At 36.0% G+C, this 22,684-nt stretch overlaps 1 protein-coding gene across 1 annotated transcript in view; it reads left to right on the forward strand.

Annotated features, from left to right (window-relative positions):
• Window positions 1-22,684, forward strand: part of CUNH8orf34 (chromosome unknown C8orf34 homolog) — a 147,795-nt gene that overhangs the window by 77,703 nt on the left and 47,408 nt on the right. Inside the window, exon 8 of the mRNA XM_085306785.1 lies at window positions 19,928-20,063. Within this exon, the coding sequence (XP_085162911.1) occupies window positions 19,928-20,063 (136 nt within the window). The remainder of the gene's footprint in view (window positions 1-19,927; window positions 20,064-22,684) is intronic.

Below are 22,684 nucleotides of genomic sequence, written 5' to 3' on the forward strand. Positions count from 1 at the left end.
TAATCAATAAACTGATGATTTTAGCAAGGGGAATAACATTCCCTACTTTTTCTCTCAATTTGAGGCTTTTTTGAAGGTGGACGTGCATAATGACGTCAAGTTTATTTTCTCCCTGGAAAGCTATAAAAAGGGGACTGTTATATTCACCAGGCTTGAGTGCAGCTGTCCTTTGCTTTTTGTGTGTATAATTATGATTCTCTAAAAGTGTTGACAAAATATTGGCTAAGGACTGCCAGTAGATATGACTTATTTGGACTTTCATAAAAACACCTTTGTCAAAATCTCTCACAAGAGGATACTAAGGAAACTAAGTAGTCAAAAAGTGAGAAGTAAAGTTCTGTCATGGATTAGAAGCTGCCATGTGGCAAAAAATAAAAATGAATAAATACATGATGCTTCTTTATTTTTTATTTTTAACAATGCAGTAATGGAAAAGTGGAGTTTATCCATTAGGACTATATTGTTTAATACATTAATATTTTCCATTGGGAGGTGATAGGTGAAGTGTGGACAGTCACAGATTACACAAAATTTTTCAAGCTTGTTAAGACCAAAACTAATGAAGAATTTTCTAAAAATTAACAACACAATAGTAGATGAATTTTGTTGTTAAGAAATGCATATACGAAAAAGAAAGATTTGAACTCCTTTACAATTTTTAGGATTCTAAATTAACATAAAGTGTTGTGATGAGGTGTTCACAGGCCCATAATATCTATGAACAAAGAGGGAACCAAGTATCTTTCATCCATGCTGTTGGCTCAAGATGTGCACTACATCTCCCATTGGATATCTTGCAAGCCTCTTTTGGTTGTCCTTATGTGTATCCTGTAAGATATCCTGATTTGCAATAATGGTCTCCCATTTGTCACCATAGATTCAGAATGGATACAGTAAAAAGGAAGGAAGCTTGAAAATGATGCACAAAGGAATTTAAGAGTTTTGTACATATCAGTTTAGAGAGAGAATCATTTATAAAGGGGATACAGAATCAACAGTGAGGATAAATTGGTTCCTTTTAGGGCTCTGACAGACTTGTAGCTATAGATTGTTGGCTGAACCTGTTGCCACCCTCAGCCGTGTGCCCTGTACTGCGCCTTTAATGGATAGGCAAGCCCTCAGGGAAGAGACGTCTGATCTGTTGGTAAGTCAGCTTGTGAACCACAATAGTTTTCAACCCAGTGCATTAAGGAAATTTTTTTTCTGCCTACGGGGGCAGCAACGTCTGTCAGAGGGGCTGAAGATGGTTTTGGCTGGTAGCAACATCAGCAAGAATATGCCAGAGACCTTACTCACACGTTTGATATTTCAAGGACAAAAGCTAATAAAACTTCATTGAAATGACTGAAATCTAATAAAAGGGGAAGTACTTGTTTTATCCAGCGTAAATTTAACTGGTGGAACTGTTCACAGTCAGATGCAAACCCTTAGTAAGATGTAAACCAGTAGTGATATCCCCTCTATACTGTTTTGCTCCCTCTAAAGTTTTAGCCTTCGATTTCTTGTAAGACTGTTTTTTTGTGAGCTTACATAATTTTGTACAGCGTGTCCATTTTTCTTTAAGTTCTGATCCTAGTAGTTTTTTAAATCTGTTGACCAATTTCAACAAAATTTGATGAGTTTCAAATAGTATTCTCATATACATGAAATTTCTTCCAATTTCCTGAAAATTGGTATCTGGATAGAGGACAGTCTACTCAGTACCACTTCTGAAGCTTCAGTAGAAATTGAGGGGTACTGCTGCTGACTGGTCAGTATTATGGCTCTGAATCAACAAAAGCATCTGCTGTTTTGTACCCAAATAATTTGGGATATACTATTGAATTAATACAGGAGAGGAAGATAAGGAAGAGGGGCAGAAACCATTAGTATTACTAGACTTTGAAAGACATGAAGGGAAACAGCTCAAATTAGCATGAAGGAATTATTGGGATGAAACATGTCCAGAGGAAGTCGTTAGGTTTGCTGCTTACTGAATATCTTGTTGCATTTATTTATTTTTTTGTTTATTTCTGTTCCTTTCTGAGATGAGGCAGAATTCTCATTTAACTTTTTATTGCAAGGTCTGTGTTCTTAGTTTTAAACATGATATCAAGTGCAACATTAAATTTAAAAATTACAAAATAAGAGCAATTTTAAATTGTTTAAAATATATCAGTAGTAAGTGATATGACAAAATTCAGATTATTATTACTTGTTACTTAAAGACAGTTCATTCAACATATATTAAAAGGCTGTTACCTAATCAGTGTTCTTTCTAATGGTTCTTGAACTTGAAGAGATTCTGAGAGTGTTCTGTTTTCTAAAATTAAACTGAAGTGGAAGAAATATTTTCTAATGGTGATAATTAATGAAAGAAAAAAAAAGAGGGAGAAAGAATAAACATGCAGAAGAAATAATAAAATAAAAATTTAATTTATAACAAAGTGAAAAGGAGACAAATGCTGTTTCAGAAAGGTAACTCTTCTGATACAGAGCATTCACTCCGATTTTGTAATTTGGGAAAACTTTGTTAAAATTAGAAGAAAGAAATATTGAAAGAATAAAGAAATAAAAGCACCTCTAAACAATAGATCGGCACATCTACAATTTGAATTATCCCCCAAAGGGACTGTTTCTCTCTTTTAAGTGCTCTGACTTCTTAACAAATTACATGACAAAATTTCACTGGCTAAAGTTAACTACACTGCAGTAAATACTATGATTACCATGCAAGCAAAAAGCACCAGGATAGCTTCAGTCTAAATCAGGTGCTGCTGCAGTGTCAGCTTTGTAGTATATATGCAGCATTTTTGACCAAATCGAAATTAACACATTCCTGTGTTAACCAGAATTAACCACTCCTGTGATTCACAATGTTACAGTGGTTGCATGGCTCACAGTACCTGAGTTTGCAAGCTTAGACATGTCACTGTAGTAACTCTAGTGCACCTACACACATGAATAGTAGCACCACTACCTTCTCTTCTTGCATATTCTGTAATGATCCTGCATTCATGAAGGTGCAGCTCTTTGTATCTGAATGTATAAGCAATAAGTATTATTATTGCTTGGACATTTTGGCTATTAATGGAGCAAAGATGAGAAAGAAGCAAAATGTGGCAAGGCTTATCTATACTGCAAGAGAGAGAGAACAGGAGCCCATGGATGGGAAAAGCAGTGATATGAATATAATGAGGATGTAGAAGAGAAGTTCTAAAGAAGGCAGAAGTGAGAATAAGTTAAGAAAAGGAAAATACCAATCCATAATAATGTTGGAAAATAAAAAAAATCCTAAAGGAGCATTTCAACTGAAGGATGGCTGTCCAGTGTCATAGAAAGCTACTGAATACTTTGCAAAACTAGTGAGGAGTGAGAGGGAGATGAATGGGCAAGTACAATGAGAATATGTCCAAATACCAGATCTGTAAAAGGAAAGTGTGCCTATGGACAAGGTCGAGGCAAGAAGGAAAAATACTAGATTTAATTATAAGGATCCAAGTCATCTTTGATCTTAACTCGTTTGAAGTCTGTAGAGTTATAGAGGGTATGAATTAATATTGGAAACTGTTGTATTTAATACTGTATTCTCAGTCCCTTCCTTATTATACTAATCATTTTTTGCTGTGGTCAGAAAGAGTGGAGTTTAAACTTAGTATCTGTCTTTGAAGCAACTTTATCTTTTAAATATTTGCCTTGGAGCTGTGAAAGTCTTGGCGAATTCTATATGTGATCTCTCTACTTGCCTGCTGCTGCTGTGGTCTCAAGATAATAAATACAGTATTTTTTTGCACAAACTAAATCCAAAGCAAAAGATGTTAAAATTACTTCTAATATTAATTTATCATGTCTACTAATTATATCCAAAAATTCTATCCTACAGGATTTCCAGTGTGCATTCCACCAAAAAGTTTCGCTCTGACCAAGATACATTGTTTCTTTTCTATGAAGATCTTTTCTGATAGTATCCTCTAGTCTAAGTTCATTAACCCTATATGATCCTGTTTTAATCTAACTGTTTCACATCATCAAATACTGAATTGAAAAAGAAAATTAAACTGTATTTGAAAATCCACTATTCTGATTACCTATTTAAAGCAGTCTATGTCATAGAATCATAGAATCRGTAAGGTTGGAAGGGACCTCTGGAGATCATCTAGTCCAACCTCCCTGCTTAAGCAGGGTCACCTAGAGCATGTTAGACAGGGTTGCATCCAGGCAGGCCTTGAAGATCTCCAGAGAAGGAGACTCCACAGCCTCTCTGGGCAACCTGGTCCAGTGCTCCGTCACTCTCACAGGGAAGAAATTCTCCCTCACSKTCAGGCGGAACTTCCTGTGCTTCAATTTCTGCCCATTGCCTCTTGTCCTGTCACGTGGGACAACTGAAAAGAGTTTGTSYCYGTCCCCCTGATACCCTCCCTTCAGGTAATTATACACATTGATAAGATCCCCCCTCAGCCTTCTCTTCCCCAGGCTGAARAGGCCCAGCTCTCGCAGTCTTATCTGAACAAGACACTTCAAAAAGGATATTGGAGAGTGAATCTGTACATTTAAATAGCTTGTTTTATTCTCTCTTGCACGATTTTGTGTGTATTAAGAAAAATTTTTAAAAACTGATATATACATTTTAAATACCTCAGACTTTAGAGTTGGAGAACCACTTGTCAAACACACTAGTTTGTATCATGGATCCTTATAGTCATGGTCATCACACCTAAGCTACAGATTTGCTGGAGTTTGGAGTTTGCTGCAGTCCTTCATTTAGTGGAAAATGATGAGCAGTTCTAGAGAGTGATTCATCTTTGAGGTGCATCTCATTTACTGACAGCCTAGGAGTTAGCAGGACTGGCCTCCAAACATGGGTACTCAGTTGATATGAGGAAGGATCCTTGGTTTAGGCTTTCTTGTAAAACATATAGGTGAGGGGATATGTAACATATATTACATGTTATAAGGATTTTTTGTGTCTTTCTAATGTGAACGAAACAAGATAAGTAGAATTGTAAGGTTGCTTTGTAAGGGTGAAGCTATGRCATTTAGCCTGCTGGTTTCCTGGTTACGTGGAAGAAATCTTTCCTCTCAATGAATGAAATATCCTGAGCAGTTTAGACAGATCTAAATCTGGACTTTTGAGGAAAGGGAAAGTTTTACCACTTCCCTTGTGCCAGCACTCTGATTCAAACGGGTTCTGATCAGTGGTGCAAAGTCTAGTTAGAGGCGTATGGCTAGTGGTATACCCCAGGGGTTAATAYTGGGTCCAATACTGTCCTATCATGATGGGACAGAGTTAATCCTCAGCAAGTATACTAGTGATACCAAACTGGGACCAGTATATGATACACCAGAAGGCTATGSTGCCATTCAGAGGGACCTTGACGGGCTAGAGAAATGAACAGAGAGGAATCTCATGGAATTCAATAAAGGGAAGTGCAGGGTTCTGCACCTGTGGAGGACTAATCTCATGCAGCACTACAGGTTAGGGGCTGACCTGCTGAGAAGCAGCTCTGCAGAGAAGGACCTGGGAGTCCTGGAGGACAACAAGTTGACCACGAGCCAGCAATGTGCCCTTGTAGCCAAGAAAGCCAATGGTAACTGGAGTGCATTAGGAAGAGCATTGCCAACAGCTTGAGAGAGGTAATCCTCTCCCACTACTCAGCCCTGGTGACACCGTATCTGGAGTAGTSTGTGTAGTTCTGGGCTCCCCAGTACAAGAGAGACATGGAGCTACTGAAGAGAGTCCAGTGTAGAGCAACTRAGATGATTAAGGGACTGGAGCATCTCTCCTACGAGGAAAGGTTGCAAGAGCTGGACCTGTTTAGCCTGGAGAGTCTTATCAATGTGTGTAAGTATCTGAAGGGAGGGTGTAAAGAAGATGGAGCCACTCTTTTCAGTGGTGTCCAGTGAGAAGAGAAGAGGCAAGGRACACAAACAGAAACACAGGAAGTTCCATGTGAATGTGAGGAAAAACTTCCTTACTGTAGGGTGGGGGAGTACTGGAACATTTTGCCCAGAGARGTTGCGGAGTTTCCATCCTTGGAAATATTCMAAAGCTACCTGAACGTGATCCTGGGCAATGTGCTCTTTGTGACCCTGCTTGAGCAAGGGGGTTGAACTAAGTGATCTCCAGAGGTCCCTTCCAACCTCAACCATTCTGTGAAACGTTCAAGYAGTCAGCTAGGCTTGGCCATTAATCAACCTGGGTGGAGGAGAAGGATTAATTTTCAGGCATATACTCTGTGACCCACCTAATTGTGGGCCACGGAAATGTTGACCAGCTGTAGTGGAAGAGAGGTGGAYCTGATTCTTTCAGTAGCAGTGCACATTTAGTTTAGCTTAAACAGATTTTGAAACTGCACCTTAAATCATCACTATTTTGGAACAGTAAGCTCACCAGAAAGCACATTTAAAAGAGTGAAATCCTGGCTTCACTGCAGTGAAATACGAGTTTGGCCATTGATGCTATAAAGCCAAGATTTCACAGGGAGATAATGTGGTCATGGGAAGCGAGATKGTAAGTCACCTTTTGAGGAATATATGAAAATGAGAATGGAAATGGTTAGCAATATATTGAGATATCAAACAATTGAAAAAGAAATGAAAATTTAATAGGATATGTATGTTGTATGTGATGTTAAATGCGTAAAGTTTATACATTCCTGGACTGAAGAGCTGAAGTTAAGATGCTCATTTGTGACAGAAGAAGGAGGTTTGAGCATAAAAAGAAGATGGCATTTTTTGATTTACTGTTTCTAGRTAACATTGATGTAGTCCAAGTTTATCCTCTATACAAAAAGTGATCTGATCATGCAGGCATAAAATAGAAATGAAAAGAATTATATTCATTCTGTTTTTTTTTTTTTTTTTTAATTTTCATCAGGGAATGTTTGCAGTCCTGGGCATAGTTAAATATAAATAAATATGCAAATAATAGAATTTTGCAGATTCAAAGAGAGGCAAATTCAATTGTGACTTCAAAAAAGTTTCTTTTCTTATTAAAACCATAAGTTATAAACTCAATATTCTCTTCTTAATATATGAGAATAAAAACTTAAAAAGATGTTGTGAATGAAATAAGAATACAAAATTATTCTTAAAGGCATAGTTCATAATAAAAATGTGATAGTCACATGTTTGCTGTTTCAGGAAAGATAAAGAACATTCTTTCTGTTCAAAACATCCCTGTCTTGTTGCAGGATTTGTAAGTTGTTACTGATTTCTATGTTTTCATATTTTTTGAAACAATAAATAATGCCACTGAAATACAAAACTAATGTATATACTCCTTTCTGGAGTCCTTCTTCAAATTTTTTCTGATGTGAAATTTCATCTTCAGGATTGTTCAGAGAATTATTTCTCTGATGGACTGGAAAATGTAACAATTTATATAACATTTGTATTTATTTTTGATCATTATTTATGAATGATTGTTATACATCATAGTATTATAAATCATTATTTATGATTTATATAAAATGCAAGTGTAGGATTATCATTTTTGTTCTCTTTTACCTAACTGAACTGAACTGAAGACAGCAAGCTTTGAGTCTGAAAAGGTAGAGCACACTTGTCATGTGCAGATTTTACAGTTTTTATGTAGTAAAATTCTCTTATTCCTTGTAGAGTTCTGAGCACCCGAAGGGAAGCCAGCAAGTTTAATCTGCAGTCTCACATTTGCCTTGAGAAAGGCTACAAATGCATATTTGTCTTGCATGTTACTTTCAGAGAAGATAACTGGTTACTATGGTAGTTCCACTGTATTGTATAAAACACTAACTGTAACTGAATGTACATTTTCTTCTTCAAATGTTGGACTGTGAACCAGTCTTCATTTCTCTCTTTGGCACAGAGGATAATGTAGAGTCATAACATTTCTAATTAAATACTGCTTGTGGAATCGTTTCCTTTCTTTTGGCTGCTATTTCTCTAAAGATTACTCCAGCACATTAAAACCAACAGCTCCTTTTTGATATGTAGATTACTGTGTATTTTATTTAGGATAGTCTGAGGCTGACTGAATGGCTATCATTTTAACACATCACACAAAGAAATTTTATGTATCATTATGTTTATATTTCTTACTCTCAGTTGCTTGCTCTAATATAAGACCATAGGCAAATGTAAATTACTATCTGACAATAGTTTGCAGACCTGTTTCTCCTTTTGGCTGTGTAGAGAGATGTATTTTCCAAGGGATGTTACCAAGTATTTTTCACAGATACTTGCATGTCCTTAGAGGGAAAGAAGAATCTTTTGATGTTTTTGAGTATCAATGAGAGAATCTCATTTTCCTGTTACTTTTCAGGAAATGGATAGTGACTGGATTATGTCAGTCACAAATAACAAGCCTGAACGTATASTTGTATTTTTTAGGAATATTTACATAATGATCTGGAAAAATAATGTTTATTTTGTAAACTTTACTGTAGATATATATATAGCCAGAGAAGACATACTCTTAACATCTGGCTGATAAGCAGTAGTTATTTTTCTTCTTTGAATATTGATTGACTGTTGATTTGTTCAGTAGTGTTGGTGAAGGGGTTCAAATAATGTGTTTGATTAAAGAATCAAAATTCTTCTGTTAAAACTTCTAAATTCTATAAATGTAATAGTTACACCACTAATGGTTTGAGAATTTGCTTGTTTCGGTTGGACAATGYGTCCATAATTTCTAACTTGCAATGAGAAATAATATGGTAATATTTCACATTATCTTCAATCTTTGCATTTATACATGTTTCACAATTAGACTGTAACCGGAAGAGAAAATTAAACAGATAGTAGGCTTTCATTGGTGTGATGGGAAGTTATGTTACTTGAATTTACCCAGGTTACTTGTTGAGAGGGCTATAAGAAGGTCTACAAACCAACAGAGGGGGTACTCAAGTAGTAGGGAATAGTGAGAGGTTTTGACAGCTTAGGTTCTGGTTTAAGACTGTTTTGGTGTAAAGTTACATGAGGCTCGCTCACCTGAAAGGAAACTTTGGGTGCAYGTAAGTAATTAAAAACAACATTTAGAAGCCTAGAAATGAGATTTCTATGGAGCTGCTGAGCTACTATCTGGTACTACAAAATATTTCTTGCATTTGGGAGTTGCATATGGGAGAATCCAGTTGAATTGGTATAATGTCATTTTATAGAAGTGCAAAGAAAAGTATCTGTAGATTAGGTGGAGAATAATATTTGTATCTGTGATAATTAAACTGATGAAATTGCTGAGTTAGGTTTGAGAATTTCATCTTGAAGTATGTGATGACCTCTCTAATTTATGATAGCTTTCAAAACAGTTGCAAATTATTTTTTCATTCAAATATTGATAGAGCAAATCCCAGTTAAATCTGCATTTATTTTAGAAGATCTTTGCACAGACACATCRTAATATCAGAAATCACATTTGGCTGAACATTAACGTATTTCAGGAACTCAAGAGCAGAGGAAGAAAAAGTGATGAGATTGTAAGACATTATTTGGATAGCAGGAGATTTTAACCTACTTGTCAAGTTACCTACTTGTCAAGTTTAAGCTCATTTAMAAGTTCAGTCAGAACAGATGGTATTACTTAGTTGTGTGCCACTCTAGAGGTAATAGAGATAAAGATAATGATTACTTGGCAAAAAAAAAATACATTTGCTTAGAAAACAGTTCTAAATTGTATCTTTAATGCGAAACATATAATATTAAGAATCATATTTCAATAATATATTAAGAATGCTTTCCCGAATACATATTTGAATATTTTGATGAAAGCATTTTTGAAAAACTTTCATTCTTGAGTCTTGAAAGAAGCAAAATTCCCCAAAGTTTTATGGTCCTTAAAAGTAACAGAGCTGCGCTGGAGGTGGGGTATCCTTCCATCAGTGTGAAAATTATATCTTGCTTACTTTTGCCTCTGATACTTTGGTAAGCATACATACATACAACATTCAGAATATTTTTTCCTCTGGTGCTTTAGAGTCCTGAAGTAACGTGTTAGTACCTATATTGTTAGTGTTGCCTAAATACCTAATGAATACCCCTTAGAACATGGTTCTAGGAGATGAGTTGAACCTAACTGAATGTGATAGATTTCTTTCATTAAAGAAGGTGGTCTCTCTTCCTCCCCTTCTCCTCCAYTAAGGGCTGTATGCACCTGCTGCTCCCTTTAAAATGATTTGAATGCTTGTATGGTCATACACTGAGAGGTCCTTCAGTGAGCCAATGCGRCTCACTAAACCAGATGCAAAAGATTACAGCAAATAATAGAAACATTTTTCTCCCTGAATGAGCTCACAGCAGGGTCAGACAGGAATCAAGGATGGGAAAGGACCATCTCAGTTGAGAATGGTAGAAAGGGGAAGGAAGATGAAAGTAAGTGGGACTTCATGAGTGGCAACAAGCTTACAGAACCACACCCTCAGTGAGTGCTGGTTAGCACCTTGGAGCTGGACCTCATTCCCCCACCCCCCGGGCTAATAGTACTTCAGGGCCAAAGAGCTTTGCTAGCTAGCCTGAAGACTGAAAAACTGTGAATCACTTGTCCCTTTTCTGTTGGTCTAACTTCTTGGTGCAATGTGACCTGTTTTGTTTTTGCTTGAAATAGATCCCTCCTGCTATCTATTGTTGAAGATGCTTTTAGTTTATACTTCTTAATTTTCTGATTTTCTCTGTTCCTTCTCTTGATATGGTTTGTACTGCAAATTTGACCTCATTTCATTGTTAGGTTATCTATCAGTGAAACGCCTGCGCTCCAGGAATTTAGCACAGACAGTTCCTTTAGAGATGGGAAAGATACTGARCATGTTGTTTGTCTTCTACGATAGGATGTACTCTTTTCTCCTGCTTCCCTCGTATGATGCTTGTGCTTCCTGAAGTTTTTGTGTTTCCTTCATCCTTGTTTTTTTACAATTTTCTGAGGAACATTTGCTTTGTGATGCTTAACTGGCTTTTCATTCTGGGATCTCTGCCTCCCACTCAATTGAAAGAATTGCTTTGAATGGTTAGCCTGCAGCTTTCATACTCTGCAGGGGATGGCATACAATGGCCACCAGGGGATGTGGCTCATGTTCTGTTCCACTGCCATTGGCCCCAAGGTTAAACACATCTCAAGAACTATGAGAGTTTCACAAGTCTTACAGTAAGAAGCTAAAACCCAAGACAGAGGATATCACARTATTTTAGATAAAATTTTGGACTCCTTGGCAGACTCTACCTGAGTTCAATGGAGTAATGATTTAAGTTAGAATATTTTGAGAAGCCAGATTCTCAACTAATATTGTTCAGATTTGGTTTTAAATAGTTCTGAAATTAGATAATCTGAAAAAATGTGCATTTTAATTCAAATTCAGAAGATAAAAGTGATACTGAATAAAAGCAAGTGTATCCATGATTTATATGATATTGTAAGCATGAGCTAACATTGCATGAACTTACATGCTCCAGTGACTGGGGTTTTTTATGCAATAACCCTCTCCTGCAGTATTTCGTGAAAATGTACCAACCACATGTATTATATGTACCACATTTATAGATCATGTTCCGCTGCAGCCAGCTATCCCTTGTATTGCAGTATGCTTGCACAAGCATTTTAGGGAAACCAAAATCCTTCTAGTTTTCTCTTATCCAAACCAAAAGCATGAGCAAACATAACCTAATAGTGCACTGAACCAGTAGGTTACACAAACAATGTAACAGAAGAAGCAGTGATTATAAAGCACCCTCAGCTACACAGGTTTTTTAGTAACCAAAAGGTTTCTTAAAAAAGCATATCTCCTTCTTGAGTAAAACTTTATTGCAAAACCACATGGTTTATTTGGAACCATATTACTTGAGTCAGTATTATGGCTAATCTTTTGGATTGTATGTGATGGTTTTAATATACCTGTTAGTTAGTCTGCTTGACCCAGCTGGAGAGACAAGATTATATTTAAAAATTTTTGTTCAACCCTTTCTCAAAAGARCTTGGTGATGCAAATGTAATCAATGAGTGAGGAAGATCATGCTGTGATGCTATTGGTGTGCTGATGTCTGCTTCTCTTAGTGTAGACAGTGTGGTCTTCCAGATGTCCCTGTATCTGGCCAGAATAGGGATAATGCTACAAAACAGATGTGCTTGTCTCATTCAGATCAAAGTGGAGTTGCTGCAGGCTGATGGAGGAATGCAGCTGGAAGAAATGTCAGAGCTTCAGTTTTACTGTCTTATGTTTGATTCTTAGCTAGCTGTGATAACAAGGAGGGCAGTTGTCCCTTTGCAGCTACGCAGAAGTTTGAAGAGCAGTAACAAAGAGCCACAGTTTGTTTCTTCTAGTTGATTGTCTAAGTTTTTTTGGTGATCATCTTAGAATTATTGATACGTGAATGTCTCAGAGAGGACTGTAGTGTTTCTAGATCTGATGAGGAAGACCAGCTTTTACGTACCACATTTTATATATGCTTCTGTCTTCAAGAAGAAGATTCTCTAAAGAACAAGTATTGTGTTTAACTACATTTGAAATCCGATCATTTTAATGAAAAATTTTGAAGGAAGTTGGAGAAAGAGAGAAATTTCCACTGTAGAAATCCCTGTGCTAGATAAATTTATGAAAGAGAGCATACAGATGCAGAAGTGACTGGCATTCCTTATACTAATAATTTTTTAGAAGAAAGCTGTTGGAAGGTCCATTATTACTGGAAATGTTTGGCRTTAGATTATTTGTGGTTTTTGTGCTTTACCTCAACTTTTGTTTCAATAAAAGATGTATAAATTGCTGTGGGCCTCTTGACAAGCCAGGCAAGCTCAATTCTGTCAAGGGGCTGGTAGAGTAAACTGGATGGATGCAAAGAAATATGAATGTAGCCCTCAATGCAAAAACTGATTCATACAAAACTAAACAGTTCTTTAATATCTTCTCTACCTATAAAATTCCACTGTGAAATTGAAAAAATTTCACTGTGGTTACTTTATGTTTAATGGGCAGTATTATTGAATTAGTTAATTATTATTATCTTAGCTCATTTCTTAAAACTTCATATAAGCAACATGCAAATGATCTGTCTCATTCAAAGCTGATTCAATGAAGAAATACGTAAATAATAATGCCATGTGTAATTCAATATTTTGGCAGTATTTTAGTCAGCATATGTACCACATTAGCCAAACTTGCCTGRAAAATACTATAGCTGAAGGAAATGAAAAACAAACCGATATTAAAAGAAAAAAACAAATAAAGAAACCTTTTAAATATACATTCCTTTCCTATGATTTAATATTCTAATAGATTTTTTTTAAAAAAAGATAACATTTAAATATGGCTTATTCTGTTACAGCAAATCTTTTTTTGTTGGTTTTCTTTAAGAATGCAGATATCGACTGAGAACTGAATTGCATGTTCAATTAAATATAGAGGTTGCATAACCCAATAACATCAAAGGTGGAGCTGACTAGAAATAGTGATCTGAATTTGTTTTTAATTTAAAAATTTGATTTAATTAGAGCTAAAGTGTAAAAGAAATGCTCTGCAATGAAGAACATTGAAAGAAATTCCTTTAGAAATCTTCTGAATTCCAGAATTTCTATTTATTTTGTGACTTTTCTCATTGTAACCTTTTTGTTATTCTATTTTATAGCAAAAATATTTTGCACAATTATGGCAGTTGCAATAATGCATTATAGAACCTGACATAACGCAACTGAAATACTCCAATTTTTATTTTATTGGAAATGTAGAAATCATTAACATACTTTAATCAATAGTAGATTCTATTTACTGTAAAGGTACAGTGTTTGAAGTGATTCTGTTACACTGGATGGAAATACCTGGCTGGCGGTTTGAGCCAATATGTGTTTTGAATCACCTTTGGTATGGAGAAGCAAKGGTTACATAGTTTTTGTTGTTAGCTAAATGGTGAGCGATGGTTATTTGGTGATACTGGGTCATTTGTTCTAGAATAACCAGTAGGGAATGATATGTGGGCACGATACCAATCCATTTCAGACGCGGTTGCATCCAGTCAGTGGTTTGGGCCAGTGGGAAACAGGAGGTCTATTTTCTAATCCTCATGAGCCAGATTTGGTCCAAGGGCCTGAAGCCAGAGTGCATTTTAGACATACTCTCTTATCCTTTAAGGCAGTGCTCTATCAATGTTGCTTGTTGCAAGTATTTTTTTTCTTCTGTAGTAACAAACATCCCTTCTACTAGCAGAAGGGAGAATAAGCAGGAGGTTGCCTCTGGGGGYCATGGCTCAGTGTAGCTGTCTAAGATTCTGGAAGGTGCTCTCACAAAAATGGAAATACTTCAGTGGAAACGGCCGTCTCCTAMATTAATTCCAATCCTAGCTTAAAAAAGGCAGGTGGAAAAACTAAAGACAGATCCCTCTCACCCTTGCTGATTAAAGGTGAGAACTCTAATCAGTGATTGATTGCATGTATCATTATACACAAACAATGCTGCTTTCTGTTGTCCCTTTTTTTTATTTCTTTTTTTTTTTTTTAATCTTAAGGATTCTGCTAGAGTGGCTCTGACAAACGATGTAGCCAAAGGTGGATGTACAAATTCAGGCATTCAGCAGCATCAGTCAGGGTTCAATTGATTTTGCATGTCTTCTATCTGTGGAAGCACAAACATTTAGGGAATTTTTTGACAACTTCAGATACTTATAAAGTAACGTCTCCAGAACAGTGGGTTCAGGAATCTAAAATGGTTCTTGGAAACAAAAATCTCGTGTTGGATCTGCTCAGGACAATGTTTTCTTCAGCAGTTTGTGGGGAAGGTCTGAACTGGCTTGAACGTAGTGTTTCAGTGATGCTAGTAGGAAGGCATTTTAGAACATACATAGCAGACTAACAGCATTGTCTGTTCTATGGCATTGAAATCACAGAATAAGAGAAGACAAAGTGGGATACCCTGCAGCTAGTGTATTGCACAACTCCAGTTGTGCTTCAGCTGGAGTAAATGATTATACACCTATTCCAGGGATGAGGGATCAGGCCTTCCAAATCAATGCTTCTTCTTTACTCTGAAGCTTAATTCCTGCTTGTTCCAAGAGTTTTAGAGTTAATGTATAATTTTTGTGGGTTATATATGTTGATATGGGTAAGAAAATCCATTTAAAACAGAGAGGACTCATTAACATAATAAGAAACACAAGGTATGACATCCAGGGCAGCAGAAATTGCTGGAACACATGCAGAACTGCTATTGGCGGTAAGATTTTTTTTTTTTTTTATGAGAGTAATATAGCATACTAGAGTCTGAGCCTCAGTCAACAGCCCATGACAAATCAATGCTATGTAGACAGAATCCATCGATGTCTATCAAGAAAAGCTGCCTTTAGAAATTCACTGCTTCCAAAGAAGAACCATTATTTTACTGATAGATCAGAAATAACTGGCAGCCCGYAAGAACATAAATCAGGATTCATTATCTCAATTATCTGAATTTTTCACCAGCACATATAGTGCTGCTCTTCGCATTAGATAGAATAGAGAAATTCTCAGCGGTTGCAACCTTTCTGAAGATGAAGTAGGTCTTTTCCAGCTTTACACGTTAAAATTCTTGATTTTTGCTCTAAAAGTACTCTTAGGAAATTACTACATGTTTTACAATGGTGGAAAGTAGCAAAGGGGACTTGATCATGTTAAATACTAGCACAGAGCCTGACTGTGTAAGCTTTCTGTGCAACTGAACTTTCGCTGCATTTTACAGGAGTTTTGCATGAGAAGGGCTCTGGCCCCGAATGGTATGAGAGTCTAGTGGGAGAATTCAGTAAGATGATTTTACATCCCCTCAGCCCAAGGCATTAATTAAGCTATCTTGTACAGATCCTAGAACACTCCCCCCACCCACCCACCCCAAAGGGAAAGGAAGTAAATAATTACAAACACTGTGCTGCTTAAAAGCAATTACCTGCTTACTAGATGAAGTAGATACCCTTTTCCCCTTCCCCTTGCTGATGAAACTTGTCCAGGAAAAATTTACAAAGAATTTAATTTAGTGTTGCATTACTATTAATATAGAAAATATCTTTTTTTGTGTGTGCTATGCTATGCACTTGTGATATTTTTCTCAGTTTTAAGTATTTTCATGTATTGTTATTATGGCAGTGTCTGATAATTGCAGCTGTATGAATTTATTTCCATGAATCAATGATCTGAGAAAAAATATATATATAATCATTGGAAAACAGCGCTTAGAATTACAAACGCACAACAAAAAAGCTAAGTATTGAATTGGCCTATTTAAATAAATTATGTTACAAAAATGTTTTGGTGAAATAATAGCATTTAATTAAAAAATATAGAAACATTTTGAATTGATATACATGCAATGAGGTATGTATTTTGTTTACAATTTTTGTTGAGAAATCTTGCTCAGTTACAGGCTAGCTGAAGTGATAAAAGACTGTATTCCTTTATAAAAGAAATTGTAAATCTGCAGTTTTCAGTATTGCTTTCACAAATATCTATGTTTATTCTTACTGTATCGTGCCACAGTTGAAGTTTAAATCTGTGTGTTTAAATGTTAATTTCTCATCATTGCTACAGTTATAAACCATACCACTGCAGGGGCTGGAGAGGTATTTTACTGTGGAATTACGGTATAGTCTTTTAATGGTTCAGACAAGTTGGTAGTGACTGGATCACAAGGTCTCATGTTTGGTGAGGGGAATTTTTACTTATTATTCTGCTATTGTTTCTTCTAACAGCTGTGTAAACTATRGAATTCCTTTGTTTGTTTGTTTGTTTTTAAGAGAGCATATTGGATGAAAATTGGTAAAGGAGCAAGACAGGGTTATCTTAGGGAATAAAGTAGAAATAACATTAAGTGAAATAAATGCAGTGCAAAGTCCTGCATTAAAATAGCAAGTTTACCTAAGTTTGRTGAGTTTTGCTTACTGGAATGCCCAGTCTTCACTGTACAATCATAGGTAACAATTTTGTAAGGATTTGAGAAGTTTTACAGTGTTCCTTTCCTCCATCACAGAAGCATTAATCAAGTGGGCTTTTCTTTCTTTTTCTTGGTGAATTACCTCATTGCTGCCCAATAAAATCACTGAACTACTCAGCTGCATCATCACTGGCTGGGGTAGCAAAGAGTACAAAGAAAGAGAAAAGATTCAGTGTTCCCAACCCTATCACTGAATTGACTTCCCAGTGAAATCCTTTTTTGCTAAGACTGATGCTCTTCAGTTTTACATAGAAACATTTAAACCTTTAGGAACCTATTTTTTATTCTTAAAAGGCATTATTACACTCATTGTTTGTGTTCATTTTAATAACATCCTTGCTTAGGGACAAGTATTGTTCTGCAAAATGTCCATCAATTATTGAACAATCTTTTTTGATACTGTTTAACACTGAAATTACTGTACGATTTATTGTTTTATTGAATTAAGGGACTTTAATAATGGATGTGATCAGTCAGGAAGACTGCCAGATGGCATGTAAACTTGTCTGTAACTCAAAAATTCCTGCCTTCCGTTGTGGCTATTCAGAATTGGGCAACTTCTCAAAGCCCAGTTGCTCTAGTGAAAAGAAAGTGCAGTATTTGCATTGTAAATCTGAAACATCCAGAAGAAACTGAAAACATTCAATACTAAAGTAGAAGTACTGTAATCAAAACTAGGTTAAAAACTGCAGTTATTCTTCAGGATTTTGTATGTGGAATTATACTTCTCTGTGTAGTTAGAATATTGACAGCTTTTGTAGAGCTTGCCAAAGTGAGGTTATGCCCAATGCTGAATTAGATCAATGAGAAGTCCTTGAGAAAAATATGATGTATTTAAAAGAATCTGGAGTTTAGCATGCACATTTCTGCTACTGGTTTAACAGCTTGTGACAGTAAATCAATCCTATCTAGTATTCTGCATACTTGTCTGGTAGGTACATCTACAGACACCTCTGAAATCCATGGTTTTTGTGCATTCAAAGTTTCATTTCATTTCCTCTTGAGAAGAAAATGTTAGCAGTTGACTAAAAAAGGAAGAAGGTATGTCTTGCATATAAGGAGTCAAATATAAAAGGTGTGATGGAGGGCAGCTTATATGTTATCGCTTTATTGAAACAAGTCATTAGAGAGCCAAAAGTTAATCAAGCAGAAAATTGTTGGAAACCTCATTTAAAGAAATAACAGTTGCTGGTGGGAGCGAGGGAGAAGGAGCACTGGGGTGTATGCATCCATTTCATTTAAATCCTAATGCATCCAGGGATTTACAGCTGTTCAAAGATATATAACTTTTCTCACCTGTTTAAACTACAGTCAAACACTATTTTTTTAATGCATAATCTGTTCGAAATATGTAATACTTTTTATGAAATGATTCATAGAAGGTTGATTTTGTAATTCTTTATCATGTAGACTTTCAAGCCATTTGATTTAGTCTGTATCAGCAATGTCAACAATAGATAAAATTTAAAGGAAAAGGTCTGGAAATGATGTAAATTGATGCCAGAGACTTCAGTAAAGCTATGTCAGTTTATATCACAAAGAAAAGGAATTTTAGAGAGAGATAGGCAGAAAAATGAAATATTAAGAAAAGAAGATCTACAGGCTTTATTCATTAAAAATTCATTTAAGTTTGTTGCTCCTGTTCTTTCTTGAGCACTACGTTGGATAGATAYGGCTTATTAAAATGGATGTCTCCTGAAAAGAATATTTTTGACATGTTATCATCCTGTCAGTCTGACCATACTGGCCATACTTTGAAGCACAGTGACAGGAGTAATGCCTGTGAATTACTGAGGCAAACTAGAAGTGTCTCATGCAATGATTCAGTGGATGTACCTTACTTTTTTGTGTGTGAGGAGGTACTCCACCACATATCTATATGGATATATCCTTGTGTATTTTAAGTTCCAATTCAGCATTGCCTCGTGTGATTTTAAAGTTCTCTGTGACTTTTCCCCTTCTGATGTCAGGACCTAAAGTCTGCCTTTATATACTTCCTGTTCCACTCAGATCCTTTAATGTCTAGTTTCTTTTGTAAATATAAATATATGAAAATATGTGTGCAGATTGTCTGAAATACATTTTCATCACATAATGTATACCATAAACCACATACATCAATCGGTGCATAGGATGCTTTGTGCTCATTCAACAGCAGCTGATCAGTATTTTGTTTATTTTTCAGSTTATGAGCTATTTTAAACTACAGCACAAATACAAAAAAATCATCCCCAAAGGCAGCATCTAGTCTAGAATATATTAGCACAAACAACTAGAACCTAAACAAATTATAAAGAATGGAAAATGGTGGTTTATGGATACACTATGTATACGTATTTTGTATGTGTTAGTAAAAAATAACAGTTTATCTGTGAGGAATATTCTGACTGTAAACCAGGAGATTTGATCCATAGCCTCACTTGGCCGCACTGTGCCAGCGTGATCTTGGGTAACCAGTTCTCTGTGAGTCTCAGCTGTCTTTATGCAAAATGGAAATGATTTTACAGTAATGTAAAATCCAATGATGATTATTAGTAGCTCAATTATTACAACAATGTGGTGAGTATGCACATTATGGTCCCCTTCAGTATGATAAAATATGTATCCATTTCATATTTTCCAGGTTTAGCAGAATATTTTTGTTTTAGCAACACTTTTCCTTTACTAGGTGAATAAATAATAAAAAAAATGAGGAAGGGCATACACTCACAAAGTTGAATGTCCCCTTGATAAGAATCCTTGTGTCAAATGGAAGCTATTGAACAGCATCTCTTGACAAAGCTTTTTGCAGTATTTTATAAATGAATTGGATTGATAAGGTTTGAAAAAATAGGCAACACAGTTTGAAATGGAAAGGGCATTGAATATTTTAAAAGAGACTCCTTGTATCAGAATGATACTAATGCTAATAAAATCCCCTCAAATGTCTTTTTTTTTTTTTTGCAAATTTTTGAGTTGTTCCATTGTTCAGTGATTCTACAGGGGAAATATCATTATTCCTAAAAAATTTAATACTGTATTCATCCAGTTATTCTGTCTTGTTGCAGAGGATCTTGATGACCTAAGAATGGAAGGAGTAACAAGTGTGATATCTTCTGGGAGCAAATTCAATCAAACTCGAAGCGCTCATCCTGCTGAGCCTCAAGCAAAGGTCACACTGAATATCTGTGCAAGATGTGCCAGGTAAAAAGCAAAGCGAAACCAGATCGTGCTAACCAATACATTATTTTCCTCCTGTTTCCAGATATGCGTTCTGTTTAGTGATGGGCCAGGTGATGACCTCTCCTGTGCTGAAAGAAAATTACTTAGCTACTGGCTACCCTTTGATCTTTGGCAACTCGGTTGTACAATTTATGTTTATGCTTGATATGTCACATCAGCAATGAATCGAAAAATATAGCTAGTCTGAGGCCTTACTTCACAGCTTGAAACTATTTTAAGCCTTTCTGTCTCTGAATTTCATTAGTTATTTGAGCTTCTGTGGCTTTCAGGGGATGAATCAGGGAATTTAAAGGTTCAAATCCAATTTTAAAAGCACCTGTACAAATGGAGATTTAGTTGCACAGGTGCAGTTCAGAATTTCATATAGTTGCTTCTTAGCACTTCATAATCTCATCCTGTTTCACCTCTGAGAAAGAATTTAGTGAGACTGAATCCTCTTTGGTTTTGGCAGCTGGAAATAATTCTTGCATTTACAGTAGGAGGGCCAAATAAACAGGGTGGTGTTCCTGTAGCCAAGTCAACTTGAGAATGCAACACTAACAGAAACCCCTTAAATTTCTTAGATGCATTCTTCTGTGTAGACAAAAGCTCATTTGGAGAAAGGCTTTAAGCCTGTTTAAATGACAAAACTAGCCTTCTCACCCTTTCCTTAATGGTCCAGATTAGAAAGAACAATACAGAGGCATGCCAATTTTATCTGTATGCCTTTGCCAGTGGGTGCTCCTTTGTGTAGTTTGAGAGGGGATTAGCTGCTTGTAAATAAAAAGCAACCTGTGGTGAAATTAAGTCAAATTTTGGCCATATGCCGCTCTACATTTTTTTTTTTTTGTTTTGCTTGAAAATTGCTACTTTTAAAAAACACTTATGGAGAAAGAGGGGTTTGAAAACACTTTCTAATGCTCTGGGAGCATAACTACAGGCATGCTGAATCACCCGTACAGTAGCATCTTTTTAGCTGGGTTATGATGGCTCAAAAGACATTACTGAAAGAGCAGTAGTGATTAGGCTGCCTTGTAATTCTAGGGACTTTTGCAGCTAGCAGTGTGGCCTTACACCATAAGAAAAGAGGGAACATACTAGCCATGGAATCCTTATGTTATAAAATGTTTCCAAACAACTAGCTACATGAAAGTGTTACACCTTTTTTCAACTGGCATTCATTGCCCATGGAGTAACAAGTAGTAAGGTAAGGAAAAGGAATTTTTTAGTTTTCTACATGTTTTTTTTCTTTTTTGAACTGGTCTAAAATGTTGCTTGGATTACTATGAAAGTTAATTAAATTTGAAGTTCCCTGAAGTAGCCACTAATAGCAGGTACCAAGATACTATATATCTATTAAGTCCTTCACACCAGGGAATAAAGGCCTCACATCTTGAGCCATACCTAGCAACCTTGGCTATCACTATTATTCTTTAGCTGGCTGTTCTACATGACTCAGAAGTTTATGAGTTGTGAGAGAAAGATCTCATAAAATCCTCTTTTCTCACTCCACTTTCATGCTCAGAGAATGCAAAGTAGTGCTTTGTTTCACCTAGACACCTTTATTTCATTTCCTACTTTGTTTAATGAAGCTAGTGAGGAACTGGATGATCTCTACTTGACTGTGTTATACCGTTCTTTCAATTTCTGAGGAAATCAAGAATGTGCCAGCTCAACAATAAAAGGAAAATCTAAAGAGGGAAGTGGAAATTGCTGTTATACTCAATGATGAAAAAGCTAACATTCTTCAAGATGATAAAGTTTATTGATTCTCCTGGAGCTTTCATTAATTCTTCTTGCTGTATTCGAGGAGGCCTTTCCCCTCTTATTCAAGATACGGTTCTTAATGCACTTAGCTATGTCTTTTTGTAGGTCCGCAGTGGATATGTCCAGTGCCTTCTACCCTCAGCAGCTGATGTAGTGGGTAGAGACAGTTGCATGAAGCAAATGGTGCCAAAGGCCCATAGATTTTTTCATTTGCTTCCAAGTGCAATTCAATATGCTGTTACTCACTGTAGTAACCAATGGAAATTTTGTATTTTGAAACCACAGCCTGAGTATTTGGGTCATATCTATGAAGGTTCCTCAGTGTTTGCATTTATCTCTTTCATTATTATGACAAAGCGTAGCTTTTGTCCTAAGGCAAAAATAAAGACTCTAGTATATTATTGGTACTGTACTGTTTGCATGTAAATACCGTGGGATTTGACCATAGGCAGATTTTAATACAATTTAAAAAGAAATAGAGATCAGTTTAAGTTGTTGTTGTGCATCCTATAGATACAATTTAACAAGTGTCTTTCCTCTTTGTTCTTTTTTTTTGGTTGCATAAAGCAAATAAGTGACCCTATTAATGGCAGCGGGTGTTCTGTAGGTAATATGGCTTGTCAAATCAGGTTACTTTTACTGCAGGTATTTTGGCTCTCTGTAGGGGGAATGTGACTTTTTACCTGAAATTTGACTGGTAGAGTTCCAAATGTTAGGAAGTGTATTTCTTGGCTCAGACAAAGATGTAATTTTACTCTTGGCATTGCATAACATAGTTATTTCACCTTGCTATATACATATATTTTAGTGTTCCACTCCGATTCTACTCTACAGCC

The sequence above is a fragment of the Rhea americana genome, unplaced genomic scaffold (assembly GCF_003343005.1).
Source record: "Rhea americana isolate MKP2758 unplaced genomic scaffold, rheAme1 scaffold_247, whole genome shotgun sequence".
NCBI classification, from domain to species: Eukaryota; Metazoa; Chordata; class Aves; order Rheiformes; family Rheidae; genus Rhea; species Rhea americana.